The 19,780-nt window shown below is 34.6% G+C and overlaps 1 protein-coding gene across 1 annotated transcript; it reads left to right on the top strand.

Moving 5' to 3' along the window:
- Positions 1-16,509: 16,509 nt before the first annotated feature.
- On the top strand, positions 16,510-17,577 carry LOC145089245 (uncharacterized). Its single transcript, XM_079027708.1, has one exon. It carries the CDS (start codon positions 16,510-16,512, stop codon positions 17,575-17,577), a length of 1,068 nt encoding a protein of 355 aa, XP_078883834.1.
- The last annotated feature ends 2,203 nt before the right edge of the window (positions 17,578-19,780 follow it).

The following is a 19,780-nucleotide window of genomic DNA, read 5'->3' as shown; positions in this document are numbered from 1 at the left end:
GGAAGTAGAATCATTAGTATCTTTCATCTCAACACCCTGAGTTGCCTGTTCAGCAGCTGGTTTACCGTATACCATAAATGGTTTTCCGTCAATCTCTTCCTGAGTCAAAGGATTAATGTGACAACTTGAAATTTCTACCTTGTACAAACCCTACATTTAATCGAAGTCAAAATTACTTCTACTAACTTTTAGCACTGTTTAGAGTCTGTATGGCCATTCTGAGCTTAATGCATCAAAGGAATAAGTGAATGAAAGTGTCAGATGAACTTGTAACCTGTCAAACAAGCCTTAAGCCCTCAAAAGAGGAGTTTACGTCCAAGGCCTTGGAGTTTACGGCCGTAAACTCAAGGTGGCCGTAAACCCCTTGTATAGATATGACACTTAGTCATTTTCCTTTCATTCTTCACACTTCTAGCTTGAGAATTCGAGATTCTCTCCCAAGGATCTTCAAGTTTTTTTTTCCAATCTTCACTAGTGTAAGAAAACTCTTCCATCTTTGTGTTGATTACATCACTTCTACTTGATTCACCTTTGAATCCGCCTACAATTTCATCTTTTATGCTTAGATCTTCAAGATCCTCAAGAACACTAAGAACACTTGTGTGTTTTGGGCCGAAAACTCCCCTTTTTAGCCTTCAATCTGTAAGTCCTTAACCCCTTTGCATGTTTCACTACTAGAAAAACATCCTTGAATGACGCACAAACAATGACACGCAATGATTTACAATATGCAAAAGCGGGGGCTCTAAAAATAATGTCATCTCATAAAAAATTTGAAGGATAGAGGACACGCGTTTCTGCATGCCCTAAAATTAGTGTCCAAAAAAAAACACGGAGGGCGCATATGATAAAATATGTGTCGTGTGTGCACGTCGCTTTATATTTTTTTAATAAACACGCGTTTTAGAAGCTCGCGGGGGAATGAAATTCCAAAAGTTTGAAAAGCCGCCATGCTCTCTCTCTTTCTCTCTCAAATACCAAAAAAGCCCTTCAATCAGAGAGCCACAATGTCTCCCTCACCGTCACAACTCTTTTCTCCCACAACAACATCACACCATCACCAAATCTCTGATCTCCATCCGATGTCTCCACCCATTCTCTGCCACCGCTCTAATTCGCTCAGTCAAATATCCAAAAAACGAACGACGCTGCACTTCTCCTTTCTCCCATACCAGTTGGCAGAAATCAAGGATTCTCATGCCTAAAATTCTATATAGGGCTACAAAATCGACTATTGTTGGAACTAGGGTTACAGTTCTTAGTGAAATCGAAGGTTTTTTGGTCACCTGGCAATGAAATTGAAATCAAAGGGGTACGGTTGTTGGAACCACGACTATTGTTGGAACGAGGGTTTCGGTTCATAAACCCTCCATCTACTTCTCTCGATCTTCAGTTCCTCAAGTACTTTCTCAACCTCTCAATCAATGGAAGAGCTGTATCACAACGATAAATTTAGAGTGATTTCCATATCAAGTAGAACAACAGCTCCATTACAGTTAAGGTCTCGAAACTACATGGTCAATCACCATCAACATTCTTCTTCTTTATTTGTTCCAGAGGTTCGTCTTCCTTTATTACGAGTTTTATAACTTTTTTAATCAAACTCGATTAGCCCTCGATACCTAACATTATCTTTTGTGTTGTTGCTTCTGCTTCGTTTTTCTTGAAACCTCCTTAGACTCTCATGTCAAATTCGACACTTTTGTCGAAACATAATTTCTGACTTCGAGTTGGAAATCAACAGAAATGGCTATGAATGTCTTTGTTATCAGATTTGAATCTCATTTTCTCACCAAATATTTACCAAATTCCATTTAATTGATCAGATGTCTTTTTCCCTATTTACACTTCAATCGACAAACCAGGTCACCTAAAATCACCGGTTATCTTTTTCCTTTCTCAAAACTGATCGCACCTCCAAGAACCGCATGTATTGATTTTTCCTTTCTTGTTCGATTACCTCCCCTTATTCTCCCTTCTTAGTTCTTATTATTTACTTATTTTTTCGATTTGAATGTGAGGTTGTGAGGTGGCGCTTCAAGGTTGTAAATGGGTGCTGAGGATATGATGTTTTGTGATTGTTCTTTGATGGAGAAATAAGGGCGTGTTTGTATGGTTGATTAACAGGGATTCAATGGTGTTGAATGCGTTTTTATATATATAGGGCTTCATGTTTCTCAGTTGCTCCCACCGTATTCATGTTACCCTGTGTTCATTGTTTAACTGTTGGTTTTCAAGCCTTTAAAATGTAGAGGAATTCTATTTTTATGTGGTGCACACCAACTGTTTGTTGAATTGCCACCATGATTCATTTATGTTATCTTCCTGGTTAGTGCCTCTTCTCGAAGCTTATTATTGCTTATCCTAAACAAACATCTTCTACAGCAATGAAAAGTAGTTAAAACTGGAACCTAAATGGAAGATACATTGGCATGTTTATCTTTCCTTTTATATAATTCTCGATATTTCTTTGATTTTTGACATTCAATTTATGTCATAGTTGTATATTTGTACTAAGTTGTTTTTATTTACAGATTGTTCAGAACTGCCCTAAGGATTTTTTTGAAACATAAGATTTTGCATATCAGGCAGCTGAACTTTCTTGAGTGAATCGGAGCTATCAATACGAGCTTTTAATTTCATTTCCGTTTTACTCATATATTTTGGCTCATTTGCAATAATATATTCTGGTGATTCTGTGTACTCTTTTTGTTCTAATTTGAGATACAGTTGCACTCTTTTAAAGATAAATTAATGAAAATGGGGATTACTTGATTAATTAAATTTTCTTTGGTAGTGCTCAATGTGCAGATGATTTGTGATTTTAAATAGATAGTATAATGGTGTATTTTCAGAGTAGTAGTAGTAGTGATGGTTAAGCAGAACAATGTTTTCCCAAACAGGGAGACGCAATGGTAACTTTTCTTCAAATCATAAACATATATTAGCTACTTGTTACTTTATATTTCAAATTATTTTGCATCTTAATTTTACCATAACCTAAGTTAATTTTATTGATTACTACAGCCAGGCAAGAAAAGGTTAAGGCCAACTATATCACTTTGTCCTCAGGTTCATTGTGAAACCTCGAAGTACAACATAAAACTTAGGGAGAATTGTGGATTTTCTCTTGAAGAGTTGAAGGTAATATAATATTTCAATGTTTAATTAAGAAAAATTTTCAATGTTTAATTAAGAAAACTTAGTTTATCATTAAATTTCTAATTATTAATCATATCTTAACCATTTTGTATCTGAAAGATAGTAATGTTCTTTTATGGATATCTGTTACTATTAAACTGATAATATTACAATTTGAAAGCGTTGCTTTATGGCATAATCACCAAATTGTCAAAAAAGGTGGTGTTGTAACATATTTCTCTAAATGACCACCCATTTTGTAAAATAGTCTTTGCAAATATTTAAAAAAAAAAAATAATAAAATAACTTTTAAGAGTAGGTCCCCACTACAAAAAAATTTTAGTAAATCTGTTTCATTATAAGTTTATAACATTTTACTTTGGATTATCTGCCCAATTATATTTATAGCAATGTCAACAGAAAGTTATTGGGTATTAAATGTTTCATAAGAAAAAATTTGGAAGTTGCACCATGCTGTCTTTATTAGCTTAATGTTAATGATTTGAAATTTAAATTTAAACCAGGTGAACCTTGAGATGGTATTACAACTTGAAAATGTTGGCCTGAGTTTTACAGGAAAAGATGAAAATGGCCAGCGTATGCAGGTATATAGTCAGTTTTAAAAGACTAATTTACTCTAGCATTTTAAGAGTTTTAAGTTAATTTTTTTTATTTTAATCTGCACAGATTGTTGAACATTCTTCCCACAAAACAAATTATGTTTACACAAATTTATCAATGAATACCTTTATAACCATTTCCTGATCATTTATTAATATATTCATTCTAATTGAGCACCTTGGTTGTAGCTTATTTCGGATCTTTTGGGAACCCTTTAACCGAATTTGAATCAATAGAACGAAAAATTTGCATAAATAAAAACAAAACTCTGTTGAGTGAATTGCAAAATTGGTCCCTGTTATATCCCAAAAAGTGCAGTTTGAGTACATTTCTTTTTTCATTTGCATCGTGAGTCCAAAAAAGGAAACTTCCATACAAATTTGGTCCTTCGAGTTAACTTCCATTTAAAAAAAGGACTCAAACTGCACTTTTTGGGATATCACAGGGACCAATTTTGCAATTTACAATTTTTTTACCTGTACATGCCAGCTTTTAGGGTCCTGATCACTAAGGCAAGGTTCATCATTAACAGTTAAAAACTCTGGCATAGTGTCTATTTTGACTAAAGCATCATCATACATAACCTTCAATTTTTTTACACCACTAGCTTTTGAAGCCTTTAGCCATCTCTCCTCAAAGTTTTTCATAATATCATATGCAGCTGGACCATCAATTTTACTATGTAAATCATGCCATGGTTCTCTAGGACAAACCCGCATGATTATTACCCTTTTTAAAAAAATAAAACATCATTCACTAATGATATATTAAAATCGTGTGAATTTTTTAATATAGTTTATAATAATTAAATGAAAAGTTATAAATAGAATACCGTGAAAGTAGGATTATGAAAGTCGTCTTTGTGTATTGTGTCTCGGGTTTTTAATATCGGATGCTTTGGATGATCGTATCAACCATTACATAGATCGAGTCCTCCAATGAAAGATATAAATTTTCTTTTACCATTTTTAGCATCAGCATCTACAATTACTGTTTTTTGGTGATGTGTATAGATGGTTCCAACTTCCTAAAAAACCAAATTGAAAAAGACATTCATACATGATTAAATTAAGAGTAAGCTACAAAATGGTCTATGTGCATTTGATGTTTACCAATGCTTTTGGATTTTTTTTTAAAGTTTCATATCGATTTTGGTCCCTGAGATTTCTGATATTTTTCAGTATTTCAAGATTTCATATTTATTTGGTCTTTATTACAAGGTTTAGGGACCAAAAGCGATACCAAACATTGAAATAAGGACCAAAAATGAAAAAAGTTTCATAATTTGAATAAAACAACAAAAATCATAAATCACAGGGATTAATTTTATAAATTTTAAGTTACAAAATGGTGCCTGTTATTTCTAGCTTTTACCATTTTGTCCAAATTTGAAATATAGTTTCAATTTTGACCCTTATCTCAAGGTTTAATATTGATTTTGGTCTGTATTTCAAGATTCATGGATCAAAAACGACATGAAACCTTGGATAGAAGGAGGAAAACTGAAAAGGTTTTCAATTTTAGGTACCACCAACAAACCTATCTATCTACATTACATGCAAAAAACATATTCACAACTACTAAAGATCTTACCACATAACCAGAGTAAAGAAGCGTCTTTAAATGAATTCTTACCCTATAATCAGCATAAAGAATCTCTTATATTTTATGTAAGTTTAATTAAAATAAATAGTCCCTTGTTTTTTTTTTTCAGGATACCAGGAGAGATTCTACTTCAATCCAGGTGACATTGGCTTTAAGGTCCGTTTTTTATACAATAATACCCATGTTTCATTCATACTAAATCCACAGTTTTACTTTTCAATGTAAGGATTAGATAGTCATTTAGTCTTTTGATGATTTATATTTATATTCTCTCCTCCCAACATGTTAAAATTGATGAATGTTTTGATTTTTTTTTTGCACAAACACTTGGATGATGCTTAATTTGACTTGCTGTTGGAGAGGGTAGTGGAGTGGGTTTGCTGAGTGCTGATTGTGTGTTTCATGGATGAATTGGTCTTGAGTTGTGGCTGGATACTAAAGGTGATGAATGCCACAAATTATTGTCATTATTATTTTTTTTTTTTGTGATGTTAGTGTTGGGAGAACATATGTATTCAGCTTTCGAGCAGATGACTGCCTCGTCTGTCTTGGGTCACGCTCCATATTACTGCTTGCAACAGAAGTAGAAAGTGGTGTTGATTTGCATTTGCTGCCTGGATTCACCTCTACACAAAATGTAATTTGTGGAAAGGTAATGTCTGCAACTTCCTAATAAAAACAGGACCTATTGGAGAAATGTAATTTTGAATACTTTATTTTTAGATTTGAACTTTAGGGTAGAAATGTAATTTTGAACTTTAGGGTAGAAAATTAATCAATAGACGGTTTCTTCATAATGATTTTTTCTTTCAAATTAACCATTGAGACATGTTAACAATTTGTTGGATAAAGGCAAATCTTTTGTGAAAATGGTATCTACTTTCATCATAAGCAGACCCTTAATTGTTGCAATCAATAACCCCAATCATCACATACTGAGAAGGGAATAGAAAACGACTTCCTATTAGCTCTTGTTATTTTATGCATTCAATATGTTCTTGCTATATATAAACATTAAATCTTTGTTGTTGTTTTTTTTTCAGGTTTTTTTTGTATATATACAAGTGTTGCATTCTTCATTTCAATTGTTAGTTGTACTACTAATGATGGAAGCTGCTAAATGGAAGAAGCTGCATGACATAGATTTTTTGTATGAAACACAATAGATTAGATGAATGAAAATTTATATATTGTAAGAAATAGAATTTTATGACATTAAATTTAATGCAATGAATTGTATTTTTTGTATATGGTATTTTATTTATATTATGAGACATTAAATGCAAATTTAATTTAAAAATTAATAAATATATAAATATATTATTTTAAACATTTAAATTTACGATACGCAAAAATATGTGTCATCTTCATTTATGACATGTGCTTTCTTGACAGGGGTTTAAATGATACGCATTGCGTGTCATAAATGTGTGTCGTCTATAGACGACGCGCAAAAGCGTGTCGTCTCTCGTTATGACTGGGCCTTCCTTGACGCGCATTTGTGCGTCGTCTGAGCGATTTACGACACACATTGCGCGTTGTAAAAGACTGTTTTTCTAGTAGTGTTTATAAGTTAGTATAATGAGTTAGGGACTTGAAAACACCAAGAATCAAGCAACCAAGGGAGTTTACGGCCAAGGCAATCTCCCTTGGCCGTAAACTCTAATAGAGAGTGCAAAGTTGCCCTATATTCCTTCCTAAGGCTTGGATCTTGGCCTAGAACACCTTCCCCTTGAGCTAAGGACCTTATAGCACATCTTGGTACAAAATACCATGAGTTTACGGCCGTAAACTCATGGGGATATTACCTTGGGCCGTAAACTCATGGAGAGTTGGTCATTGGGCCGTAAACTCCAAAGCAAAGCCATACAACCCTTAGATGCAACCCTTTAGTGGTTATAACACTTGAATCAAAGTGTTTTCCATGTTCTAGGGTGCCTATACTTGTTAAATTAGTTGTTTAATCACTAATTAGATACATATATGTGTCATTATATGTTAAATAGGATCCGTGTGTGTGTTCAAGTCTTCACTTGACACTAGCATCCTATACCATCAGTTCATCCAAACCACTCACTGCAGGTGAGTTCATACCCCTTAATCTATGATTTTAAATGCTTTTATGGGGGGGGGGGGGGGAATACAAGTAGAAAACATATAGTTATATAATCAATCACATGTGATTTATAACTGTGTTTCAAACAATAGGATTTCATATACTTCAAGCTGTGTTTCAAACAATAGGATTTCATATACTTCAAACTATGTTTCAAACAATAGGATTTCATATACTTTAAACTACGTTATCAAACAAACTACTTTTAAATTGTTTTATAAATTGACATAAAGTCATCCATATTTATTAATAAACTCTTCAAAAGGTTTTACCAAACTTCCCTTTTAACTTATATATTGTCAAATGCATGTCTATATATGTATAGTTATGTAAGGAATGTTCAAAGGACTTAGAACTGCTAATCCACTTTATTTCCTTTTCCTTGTTTGGATGTGTACATAGAGAAATTGGTTAGTTGTCCGAAGGTCGTTTAAACATTAGTTATATATTATGTATACATATGTAGATATAAAAGTGTCGGTTAATCATTCAAATACTACAAAGAAGAATACTATAACATAAATTACCAGTAAGCTATTATAGGTATAGTTTAAGAGAATAATATCATATACAAATATTAGACAGCGAATACTATAACAGAGAATACTACAACAGAGAATACTATCATATGCAAGTACACACATAGAATACTACCATATACAAGTACACATAGAGAATACTATCATATACAAGTACACTCAGAGAATACTATCATATACAAGTACATACTAAGATACTATAACAGAAAGAACATACTAAGATGCTATAGCATGGAACAACTACATGATCTAACTATACCAATGATCACTAACGCATTGTTTTAAACAAAAGGTGATAATAAATTTGGTATACATGATTATATAAATTTAATGTGGATATTACGGTGTCACAATTAGGAATTTTGGTGCCTTGTAACTACAACACTTATAACAACTATGAATCAATAACATGAAAACATGCATGATGCTTATCCTATAACAACAAAACTTCATCAAATACTTCATTCTAGCGCTACAATTCGTCAACTAAGAATTGGAAACCTTTGAAATCCCGGTTTAAGTTCATTTTGGACTAGGATTTCCTTATTGGGCCTAATGGACTAATAAGCTTCCAATTTATCCATCTTGAACCTAGAACTCTCTAATGGGCCCTAAATGGACCCATATTCATGAAACATAATATGTTGGGCCTTAATGGGTCACAACCAACTTAATTTAGCCCTAATAGGTCATAAAAATTACACTTTGATTTATTTGGGCCAAGCATCATGTAAATTATCTATAATGTGGGCTTAAGGGCAAAAAGCCCAAAATTTCTTTCTCTTTTCTCCTCTCTCTCTCGGCCCAAACTACAAACCCAAGAAGAAGGGTTGACTTTTGCTTGCCACATCATTTTTATTTGGTGGATAAGTAAGTATTATACTTCAAATATCCAAGCCCTTTCCCATACTTCCATGCAACCTCACTTCTCTCTTCTTCTTCTCTCTCTTTTTCCTTTCGGCCGAGAGTCTCCCAAACACACACACTTCACAACAAAATTCTCTCTAAATCACTCAAGAATCATCCACTCTCCTTCATCCAAAATCTTGAAAATTTGGCTTGAAGTCTAAGGTTTTTCATCAAGAAACACATCATCTAAGGTAAGTTGATGTTAAATTCATGATCTATCTACTTCATTTCATCAAAAATATCTTCTAAATCTATTCAAACTTGTGATCTTGCACCTTAGAAGCCTCTAAATTCGAGATCTTCCAAGGAGACTTGCTAGGATTGAAATTTCTTCATATCTTCGTTCAAAAACCGAAACCACAACTCAAGGTGAGCTTCATACCCCTCTTTTTTCGGTTTTTCATATGTCTTATGGGGGAGAATACAATAAAATGTGTATATTTATGTGTATGTGTATGCTATGTGTGATTTTATGCATGTGTGTGTGATTTTATGCATTTATGTGTGATTTTATGTGTTTTTGTGATAAATAGGTAACCAAAAGGGGTGTTAACTTGAGATCTATGACATGAGAAAGGAAACAAACATAATATAAGTTATTTTACATTAAACAAGTCAAGAAAAATAGCTTATAAGGTTATGAGGAACACATTCTAACATAAAACCCATTTTAGGGCTTAAATTGTCAAAAATACAAAACTTGGGTTAAAAACTGTCAAGTCACGATTTCTTGAGAGTCAAAAGGGTCAAAACAATTTCTATAATCATTTTTCTGAATATTAGAATTTTCAAAGGACTTGAAATGCAAATTTTTAGCTTAATGGGCTAAATTTGGGCTTTTTGGCCCAATAAGCCCATAATTGCGAAAAATGAAGTTTAAAGGGGCTGAAATGAAACTTTCTGCAAAACAGGGGATAAGAAGTGCAATAAAACTATTTCAAAGGTCAAAAATGCTTTTCAATTCCAAAAAGGATCAAAAATGTAAACTTTTTATATTTTGGGCCAAAACTGTAAAAGTTGCAAAATATGGGGTTCTAACCGAGAAACTCCATTCTGGAAGGGCTAAAGCTGTTAAAAAAATAAATTTTGGGTTAAAACTGTCTTTTCAACAAGTTTATGATACAAAAGTGTCAAAAAAATGTTTTAAGGACTAAAAATGAAATTCTTCTATTTAAAGGACTTAAATTGTTATTTTTATAAAAGAAAGGAAATGAAAAGGTCAAACTTATATTTAGACAAACTATTTCATTAAGTCAAAATACAAAACTACGACTACCGACAAATTAAAAGACGAATACACGTTTGACTCCAAATATTGTGATACACGAATCGATTCGGTCTCGAATCGATACAATATAACTAACGTTAAAATCAAACTCTCCAAACGAAACGCGATACCGTTGATGTGTAAACTTTCAAACTTTGGGCTTATGAGTTTCAAATCATGCTTGTTGGGCCTTGCAAGCCCACCAACATGATCTTTGGGCCCAAAGGGATAACGCTTATATGTTATTGGGCCTTCAATGACCCAATATTTTATAAAAGGACTTTCAATAGCTTTTATGTGCTAGTGGGCCAAAGTGTCCCGATAGAAAAGCTAGTAAGGTCACAGTAATCAAATGCGAGTTGGACCATCGTGTCTTTCGCATCCACGACAGCTTAAGGTACTTACGATAGTAGAGGGACATAACACTCCCCTTCTCTTCGTTCGCTAAGGCTTATGAGAAATCAAAGTAGAAGAAATTAGCCCGATATACAATGTGGATTAATCAATATTCATTCGTTAAGACAATACAAAAATCAGTAATCACGAATACATTTCAACATCGGAAAACATCGGGTTTTCTAGGGAATTCAATATTACTCGCTCGAAATTTTATAACTATAATACAAAATACCCTTCATATATATGTTTTTGAAATCATTCATGCATCAATTTATGGATCTTCACACTTTGATAAACAAAAGTCTTTTCTGAAAATATCGGATTTTCTGGGTTTTACAAACTACACAAATCATTTTATCACAACATTGCTTATGAACTCACCAACATTTCATATGTTGACGTTTTTTCCAAAATAACTTGTATTCTCAGGTAACAGGTAAGCGGAAGAGTAATATGAAGTAATGTTAGATGTTATGTTGTTAAAAGCACTCAAACAATTTATGTTAAGAATGTGTAATGTTAACACAATGTACTTGATGTGAACAATTCCAGTTGTAATATATTGATGCATGGTGACGTTTATGTTATGATTCATGTATATTCATTGTGATGATATTCAATTAAAGTCATGCAAGCCCTCGGACGTTTTCGCCGTTTGGTTCGGGGGTGTGACATACGACCTAGCAATTCGTTGTGGAAGTCACCCTTGTTTCGCAGAATCTCTTGTAGGGAGAACGTTTAGTATTGGAACTACTCATCACATTATGACCTTAATAAAACAAATATGTTTTCTGGTAATTAGTATTGTAGGTTGTTAATTCTGAAGACCCCTGAGTACTTACTTTTCCCATTTCTTTCATATAGTGACAACTCTACTTGAAAGTCAATGCAAGCTATTTTTGAGTTAAGATAGTTATAAATTAGGGAAAAACATCCACTTTTATTCAAAATAGTCGAGTCTAGGTAGAAGACTACTTTTTATACTAGTAAGAAATATGGGATTTTCTAGGGGTTTTCAAACATATACAAACATTTACATTGAACATTTACAAACATTTTCTTTCAAACTTATACAAACATTGACATTAAATACTTATGAACTCACCAGCTTAAATGCTGACCTACGCTTTCAAAATAACTTGTATTCTCAGATCGCTAGTAGACAGGTACGATGACCAGGTTTTGAGAAGACGGAGCGTTCAAGACTCGTCTTTTATTTTGATTCATCTTTTGGTGTCTTATTACATTTAAAGAACACACATGTATGAAATTATGCTATTAATGCAATGGATGATGTTGTTTCTTGTTTACTACTTTGCATTGTTATGATACTGTACATGACGTCCTCCGCCCCAGAACGTTTCCGCCGTTCTTGGTTTTGGGGTGTGACAATTAACATAATACGAATGATTAAATGGAGGAGGGACTTTATCAAACTTTAGACCCTTGGTTTGATTATCTTTAAAACTCAATTGTTTTTCAACTAAGGACTCGACTGTCTTACTTGACGCAGTATAATTTTTGAAACTAACATCTGTTTTTCCACACTTAATTTTCAAAGTATCAAGTTCTTCAGTTACAACAACAAGTTTATTTTTGATGTGATCATAATTCTAACACTTGTTGCTGTAATCTTCTTGCAGTTTCCTAAAATCATTTGTTTTGGCTTCTAATTTTTCTTTTAATGGTTTTATCCTTTTCTGAGTTGATATCCTTCGTATTTTAGGTCCTTATTTTCTCTTTTAATCAACTCGATTTGTTCACGTAAAAACTTGACAGTCTTTATACAAGATTGAGAACAAGAAACTTCATTGACCGAGATGTTTGAGGAACTCATTTTTATAAAAAAAAATGCCGTTTGACTAAAAGCTCAAAAGTCAACCTTAAAAGTCACGCTTAAAAAGTTAAACCGAAAAGCTAAAATTGAAAATTAAACGAGAAAGTCAAAGGTCAAACTTTAAAGTGGAATTTAAGATTAAAAGGAAATTGTTTTTGGGGTCAAAAGTGTTAAAAATGCGAAAGTTGAACCGAAGTAAGGACGCGCAAGAATTAAAAAGGGAAGGATTGTATCAACTCGCAGCCTAGAAGAGTTGGAAAAAGTGCTGGTTGGATAGGGAGGAGACCCTGGTTCGATCCCCGACACCCTCAAAATCGCATCTTTTTTAATGGAACACTCTGCGAGGATGCTGAGTGCTGAACGAAGTGCGATGCGAACCGGACTCCCGTGAACGGCCATACACCGAAGACCGCACAACGAGCCGCACACCGAGCTCGTACACCGAGCCGCATACTCCGAGAAACTCTAGCTGTACACGCGAGTACGGTCGTACACCTTCAACCGGCCGTACACCTTCAAGAGATGCGAAGATAAACGATGTTTTTCTCATTTTTTGCTCCAAAACTCGTTTTTATGAAAAATGCAAAGAACAAACCCCCCCTTATTTTTCAGAGACTATCCAAAAACGCAAATATCTTTTAAAAATAAGATCAAATAAGCTCCAGATCTGACAAAATTGATTAATACAATCCAAGCTCTGATACCACTTGTAAGTCCCCAATCCGCTTGTGTATCAATCAGATCCGTTTGATGGTGCGGAATGCCAATCAAACGGATGATGCCAGATCAAAGTATAAGAGAAGGAGAAGAAGAATAACTTGAATGTATGATGTATTCAAAGATATGAGTGATGCTCCATACACATTAGATTCTCTCACACACACTATTCTTTTCTCTAGTTTCTCTCTCTACAATATGCTCCTCTCCTATGACTCTCCTCTAGGCCACACCCCCTCCTCACCCCTTACTTATATATATATATATATATATATATATATATATATATATATATATATATATATATATATATATATATATATGGGCTGCAAACTCAAGGCCCAAACCTAATGCTAGACCGAAAACACATGGGTTTTCGGTCCAAGCTACAAATAATCCAATACTATTTTCGGCCCAAATAATAAAAACAATAAATGCTTAGAAAAGAAAAGTATAAACCATATTTTTGACCCAAGAAGGTTCGAGCTTGTCATGAGTATCGCGTCTCACGAAAGCCTCGCAACCCCAAACCTTGATGTAGTTTAATGTGGAAACCTTATGATAGGTCATAGATTTGTGGTTTGGGCTAGGTAATTATCTGTATATCTCTTGGTAGGGTCTTGGTCATGTTAGAGGTGTTTTGTAGCTTGTTGTCTTGTGTTTACGGCTGAGTAGGTGTTTACGGCTGTAAACAGGTTTACGACCGTGAACCTGTTTACGACCAATCTTTCCTATATATAGTATGTGTTAGTGTCTGTCAGATAGGTGATGTATCACAAGTGTTTACGGTCAGTGTGTGTGTATCTTCAAGGTGTACTAGACGTTTTAGTGAATGAACGTATGCATTGCTTTATTATCTTCTTCTTCTACTCATTTCTGTTATTGTTTGTTTTGATTACTGGTTTGGATCATGTAATTGGGACCTTACAACTGGTATCAAAGCAAATCTCGTGTCAAAACAAGCTGTAGTGGTGTTTACAGTTGAAGGAATCTTCAAATTCTTCGTTGTTCATGGCTTGGTTCTGCATTAGATCGTGTTTCATAGCTAAAGGAATCAAGAACTGACTGAAAAACACTTGTCTTCATCATTTCTGGGAGTTTACGATTATTGTTGTTGAAGGGAGTATGGCCGTAAACATTTTATACAACTGTAATCTGTTGATCTTCAAAGGCCGTAAATAGCTATTCTTAGAAAGCCGTAAAGAGTCAATCTTCAAGGACTGGAAACTAGTGCTTGACCGTACTCTATCGAACCGTATTCGAGTATACAGCCGTAAACAGCTTTTGGCCGTAAACTAGTGTGAATTGATTACGACCGTAAGTAAGTTTTCATATTTTAATTTTTGTGTTCAAGTATGTTTTCTTTTAATCAAGAAAAAAAATCAAAATAAAAAAATGGATTCACAAAATTCTCATCATGAACTTGATTCAGTCATGGGCACTACCACTCGTATCCCTCATTTGTTGTCAGCTGAGGGGTTTCCATAATGGAAATATCGTATGGAGAAATATATCAAGATGAAAGATTTTAAAATTTGGAGATGTATTTTGAAGGGACCCATCAGAATCACCACAACACTTCCAGATAAAACGATTGTTGACAAGGCTATCGAAGAGTATATTGATGAAGAATTCGATAAGGTTGCACATCAAGAAAGAGCATTTGTTACTCTTACTATGGCTTTGTCACCAGAGATTGCTCAAGGATTTCATGAATACACGTCTGCGAAGGCACTTTGGGAGGCACTGATAGAAGTTTATGGTACTGCCGGCCACATTGCTCGAAATTGTTCCAACCGGGCATTTGTGCATTTTTCTACATCGAGGAAAGAAAATGAGTCTCGAGGAAGGTCTCTAACGAGAAAGTCCTTGAGATCTCGTTTTCGTGATGATGATCAGAAAATTCATAATAATAAGAAAGGGGCCGATCTTAAACCGAACAAACATGCTTTCTATAAACCAGCCACATGTACTTTGCCAAAATCGACTGCGGTTGAGCCAATATCAATTTCGTCAAAGGGTGCGTCTGGATCTTCGACTAATTGTAGCTGAAAATCTAAACGCTCAAAGAAAAGGAAAAATGTTTCTAATTCACCTATGAATACTTTAAAACCTAACTACCAATGGGTGCCCAAATCTACAATTGTACGATCATCTTCATCCTCTGAAAATGTTTCTGATATTAATGCAAATCTGAAAAAGCAAAAAGATAAATCTGTCAAAGTCAAGGGCACACCCAGGACTGTCATGACCTGGGTTCCCAAATCTAAATAATCCTGCTCATTGTGCAAGAACAGCTGCGGAGGAATGTCGCCAGACCATGGTATTCCAACAACGGTTGTTCCAGGTACATTACATGAGACATCTCCCAACTGCACAACATTCAGAATTTTAATGGGGGATACGTTTCCTTTGCGGGAGGAGATGGCGGCAAAATCACTCAGAGAGGAATAGTTTCAAATGGAGTGCTGAGCTTCGAGATTGTTAACTATGCGCCCGATTTAAAGCACAATTTGTTAAGCGTCTCTCAGATTTGTGACAAGGGCTATTCGACGCATTTCACAGATAAATAATGTCTAATTCTGAAGCCAGGCATTGTCATTCCAGAAGATTGGATTCTTGTGAAATCAAAATGGGATGGCAATGCATATATCATTGACATGAACAAAATTTTTCCTGAACAAGTCACTTGCCTTTTCTCAAAAGTTTCCTTGCACAATGTTATGCTGTGGCATCGAAGACTTGGACATGCTAACATAAAGAACCTAAATCGACTTGCTAAGAATGACATGGTACGTGGACTTCCTGTCATAGATTTCATCACATTCGTAAATTGTGTGTCATGTGCCCAAGGAAAACATCACAGAAAGCCATACCTACCAAAACATGTCAATTCAATCAACCAGGTGCTCCAACTGTTACATATGGACTTATTTGGTCCGGTCAACGATCTCAGTATCAATAGAAATTCATATTATCTGGTTGTGATCGATGACTTCTCGCGGTTCGTGTGGGTTTTCTTCTTGTCCAAAAAGTCTGGGGTTGCTGACATGATTAAGAAGTTTATTGTGATGATAGAGAACCAGACAAACCACCGGGTGAAGGCGCTCAGAACTGAAAATGGGACAGAATTCAAGAATGATGTTCTCGATCATTTTTGTTTGGAAAATGGGATAGTGCATCAATACAGTGCCGCTCGCACTCCACAACAAAATGGTGTTGCTAAGCGGCGGAACTGAACTCTACAAGACGCCGCAAGGACGATGTTATGTGACTCTAAACTTCCGGTTTTCTTTTGGCCGAGGCGATCAACACGGCGTGTTATGTTCAAAATCGTCTTCTGATCAACATAGCTCAGATGAAGACTCCGTACGAAATTCTCTATGGTCACAAGCCATCTATTAGTCACTTCCATATTTTTGGATGCCCTTGCACCCTCCTTCATCCGGAATCCAATCCCAAATTCAACTCCAAAGCCGATGATTGTTACTTTGTAGGGTATGCTGCTCGCACGACGTACAGGGTCTACAATAAGAAGACAAAGAAAATCGTAGAATCCTTCGACGTGCGCCGGTTGGAGGAGAACGAAACGGATGCCACAGTCAGTCCATATTGGTTGTTTGATTATACATCTCTTTTCAAGTCCTTTAATGTGTTCTCAGATGATTTGTCTGGGTCTATCTCTGGTTTGAAGGCTGTGATTGAAGATGAAGATGAAGAAGTTGTTTATAGACCGCCGGTGGTGTCCTCTCCGACTCCAACAATGGATGCATCTGTTCCAAGTGATTTGTCAGAGTCTCCATGTCAACAAAATATTCCAGATGCTGATGCTACTCCTCTTACTCCTGATGAAAGAGAGTTCATATCCAAAGATGCTTCCGCTATTACTCACACATTTATGGAACTTCTCTTTCCTAAACCGATTGCTAATGAGTTTGTGGCAGGCTCCTCTCACGATTCAAGACCGTCTGAGGTGGATCATTCAGCACATGATGGATTTGTCAATATTCACAACCTTCCCGTAACGCTCAATGACATCAGCCAGGAGATACCTTCCAAAATTCAACGCGATCATCTGATCGAAAACGTCATTGGTCAGCTGGGCGACGGTGTTCAAACGCGGAGTCATAGTGGAGATGTAAGTACATGTCTCTATTCTTGCTTCATATATCAAATAGAGCCAAAGAATGTTCAAATGGAGTTGAATGAGCCCAGCTGGGTGGATGTCATGCATGAGGAGTTGAATCAGTTTGAAAAGCTTGGGGTTTGGAAGCTGGTTGAATCACCTAAGGGCAAGAAGTCTCTCGACATGCATTGGGTCTATCGGAACAAGCAAGATGATTCAGGGGTCATCGTGCGGAATAAAGCCCGATTGGTTGTGTCACACCCTCGGCCGCCGGCGGAAACGCCAAGGTGCGCGACGTAAATTAGTAATCACAGTTATTAAACATACATTGAACAGTACAAATGTAATCTTCTATTATTACCAAAATAGAAATTACATTGACAATGACTATTACTAAATCAAGACATATGCCTAACAATCCGACGTTTACAAAAATATAATATAACTAACTGAGAGTTTTCTGAGTGAACACTTCCGACCTGCTAAATAACCTGAGAATACATGCATTAAAATACGTCAACAAAATTGTTGGTGAGTTCTACAGGTTTTGACACAGAGTATTTTTATACCTAAAAGTGTTTGATAAAATTTAGCTGGTTGACTAGCTTTTATAAATGTTTACTTTTCTATTAAAAGTATAAAATAATTGAGTTATAACAATGTGTTATGACTCATTCATAAATACCATTTGTTCAAATCCAAATGTACAAAAGTTGGAAAATACATATAAGTAATTCAGACTTATATCAAAATGCATTTTTATATAAAGATTTTGAATATCGGATTATATAAAATAGGAAATGTTACCCTTAGTGAGAACATAAAATAACCAACTTTACTCTTGAAACCTTATACAAAAATTTGTATCATTTATATGAAAAACTCATAAGTATTGAATTTATGAACTTTGTAAAATCGTGTCGTGATAATAATTAAGTATTATCTGACTTAATTTGAAAATCGACACTTAACCGGTGGGGAAAACTCCTCCCACGTAAATATTGTGTTTTACTATAAAGACAAATGGTTTATATAAATAACTCATTTATGTGAGTTAATAAATCTTGTCGGAGCCGTGTCATGATATTAATTAAGTGTTATCTGACTTAAGTTTTGGTACTGAAACTTATCGCTTTGAGTCACAAGCAATCCCACTGAATATAGTTTCTTTCAACTGGAACGAGTGGACATAAACCTCGTATAAATCCAATATCGATTCTATACGATAACGAAACAAAATTGGGATTTTATAATGAAATCATAACCGAACTCGTGACACTGTACTTTATTAATGCACCGACACCATAATAAGGCGCGCGTGCTAAAGTCATTCACCTCGTTGTAACACGTGGTAATGTTTCGATAATGCTAACGTCAGCGCCAAAATTCATCTCGTCAGATGTAGTTGTAGCTAGCAACTCCAGGCGGGCGGTCGTACCGTATAAGATCAATAATATGACACTTACACCCGACGTTAGTCGTTCCCTCGAGGATTAACGGTTATATATTGGAGAGTTTCTACTAAGTATTTACATCTTAGCTTTCGCGAAACCCGGAATAGTTTATAATGGAAACTCAAACGTATTGGATATGGTATTCAGAATAGGTATGATGAACCTATAGAATAGGTATGATGAACCTATATGGAATATATGAAGTATGTATGATGAACCTACATGGAATAGGTATGATGAACCTATACGAAATACATGGAGTAGGTATGATGAACCTACATGGAATATGTATGATGAACCTATACGGAATACATGGGGTAGGTATGATGAACCTACATGGAATAGGTATGATAAATCTATACGGAATACATGGGGTAGGTATGATGAACCTACATACAATATGTATAATGAACCTATATAATCCATTCTAAATTCATTGGATATGTAACATTATTCACCGTTTAGGAAAACGATAACTGAAATTCTCATAACTTCAAGAATTTATCATATTAGATACGGTTTCGATGTTGTATTAGCATAATAGCTAATTTTTGAATTTATCCAAGTTTGGATCGACCGTAGTTATACATTCCCCATATTTTATATGAATTATGCGAGAATAATTTTAATACATTTAATTTGGGATAAAGATAAAGTCTTTAAATACAATACTCGACAATTATTTATTTCGTAAATAGCGACTCTTAAGCTCTGAAGTCGATCATGTTATTTATTGTGATAAGAATAAATAACTTAGTATAATGAAATTATGTTGTTATAATTAATATAAAAATATATTAATAAATTCTCACTTCATTTATACATAACCTTATATATGTATTAAAAGTTAAATCTTATAATTTTAACTAATAATCATATATTCATGAATTTAATCATTCCATCAATTATGACAATGTACTTTCGCTTTATACGCGAATAATAAGTTTTGGTCATTTTTATACCTTTCCGTGTTTCCATGAGATACTTTAACTTATACATATACAATCATGATTCGTGTGACTTATAATATCAACATGTGTTATTTTAGC

Source organism: Lactuca serriola, chromosome 2, assembly GCF_051521515.1.
Source record: "Lactuca serriola cultivar US96UC23 chromosome 2, Lser_US96UC23_V15, whole genome shotgun sequence".
NCBI lineage: Eukaryota > Viridiplantae > Streptophyta > Magnoliopsida > Asterales > Asteraceae > Lactuca > Lactuca serriola.
This window is presented reverse-complemented; position numbering and strand designations above follow the sequence as displayed.

Coding starts and splice junctions, on each gene's coding strand:
- LOC145089245 (XM_079027708.1), top strand. CDS start 16,510: ATGAAGACTCCGTACGAAATTCTCTATGGTCACAAGCCATCTATTAGT.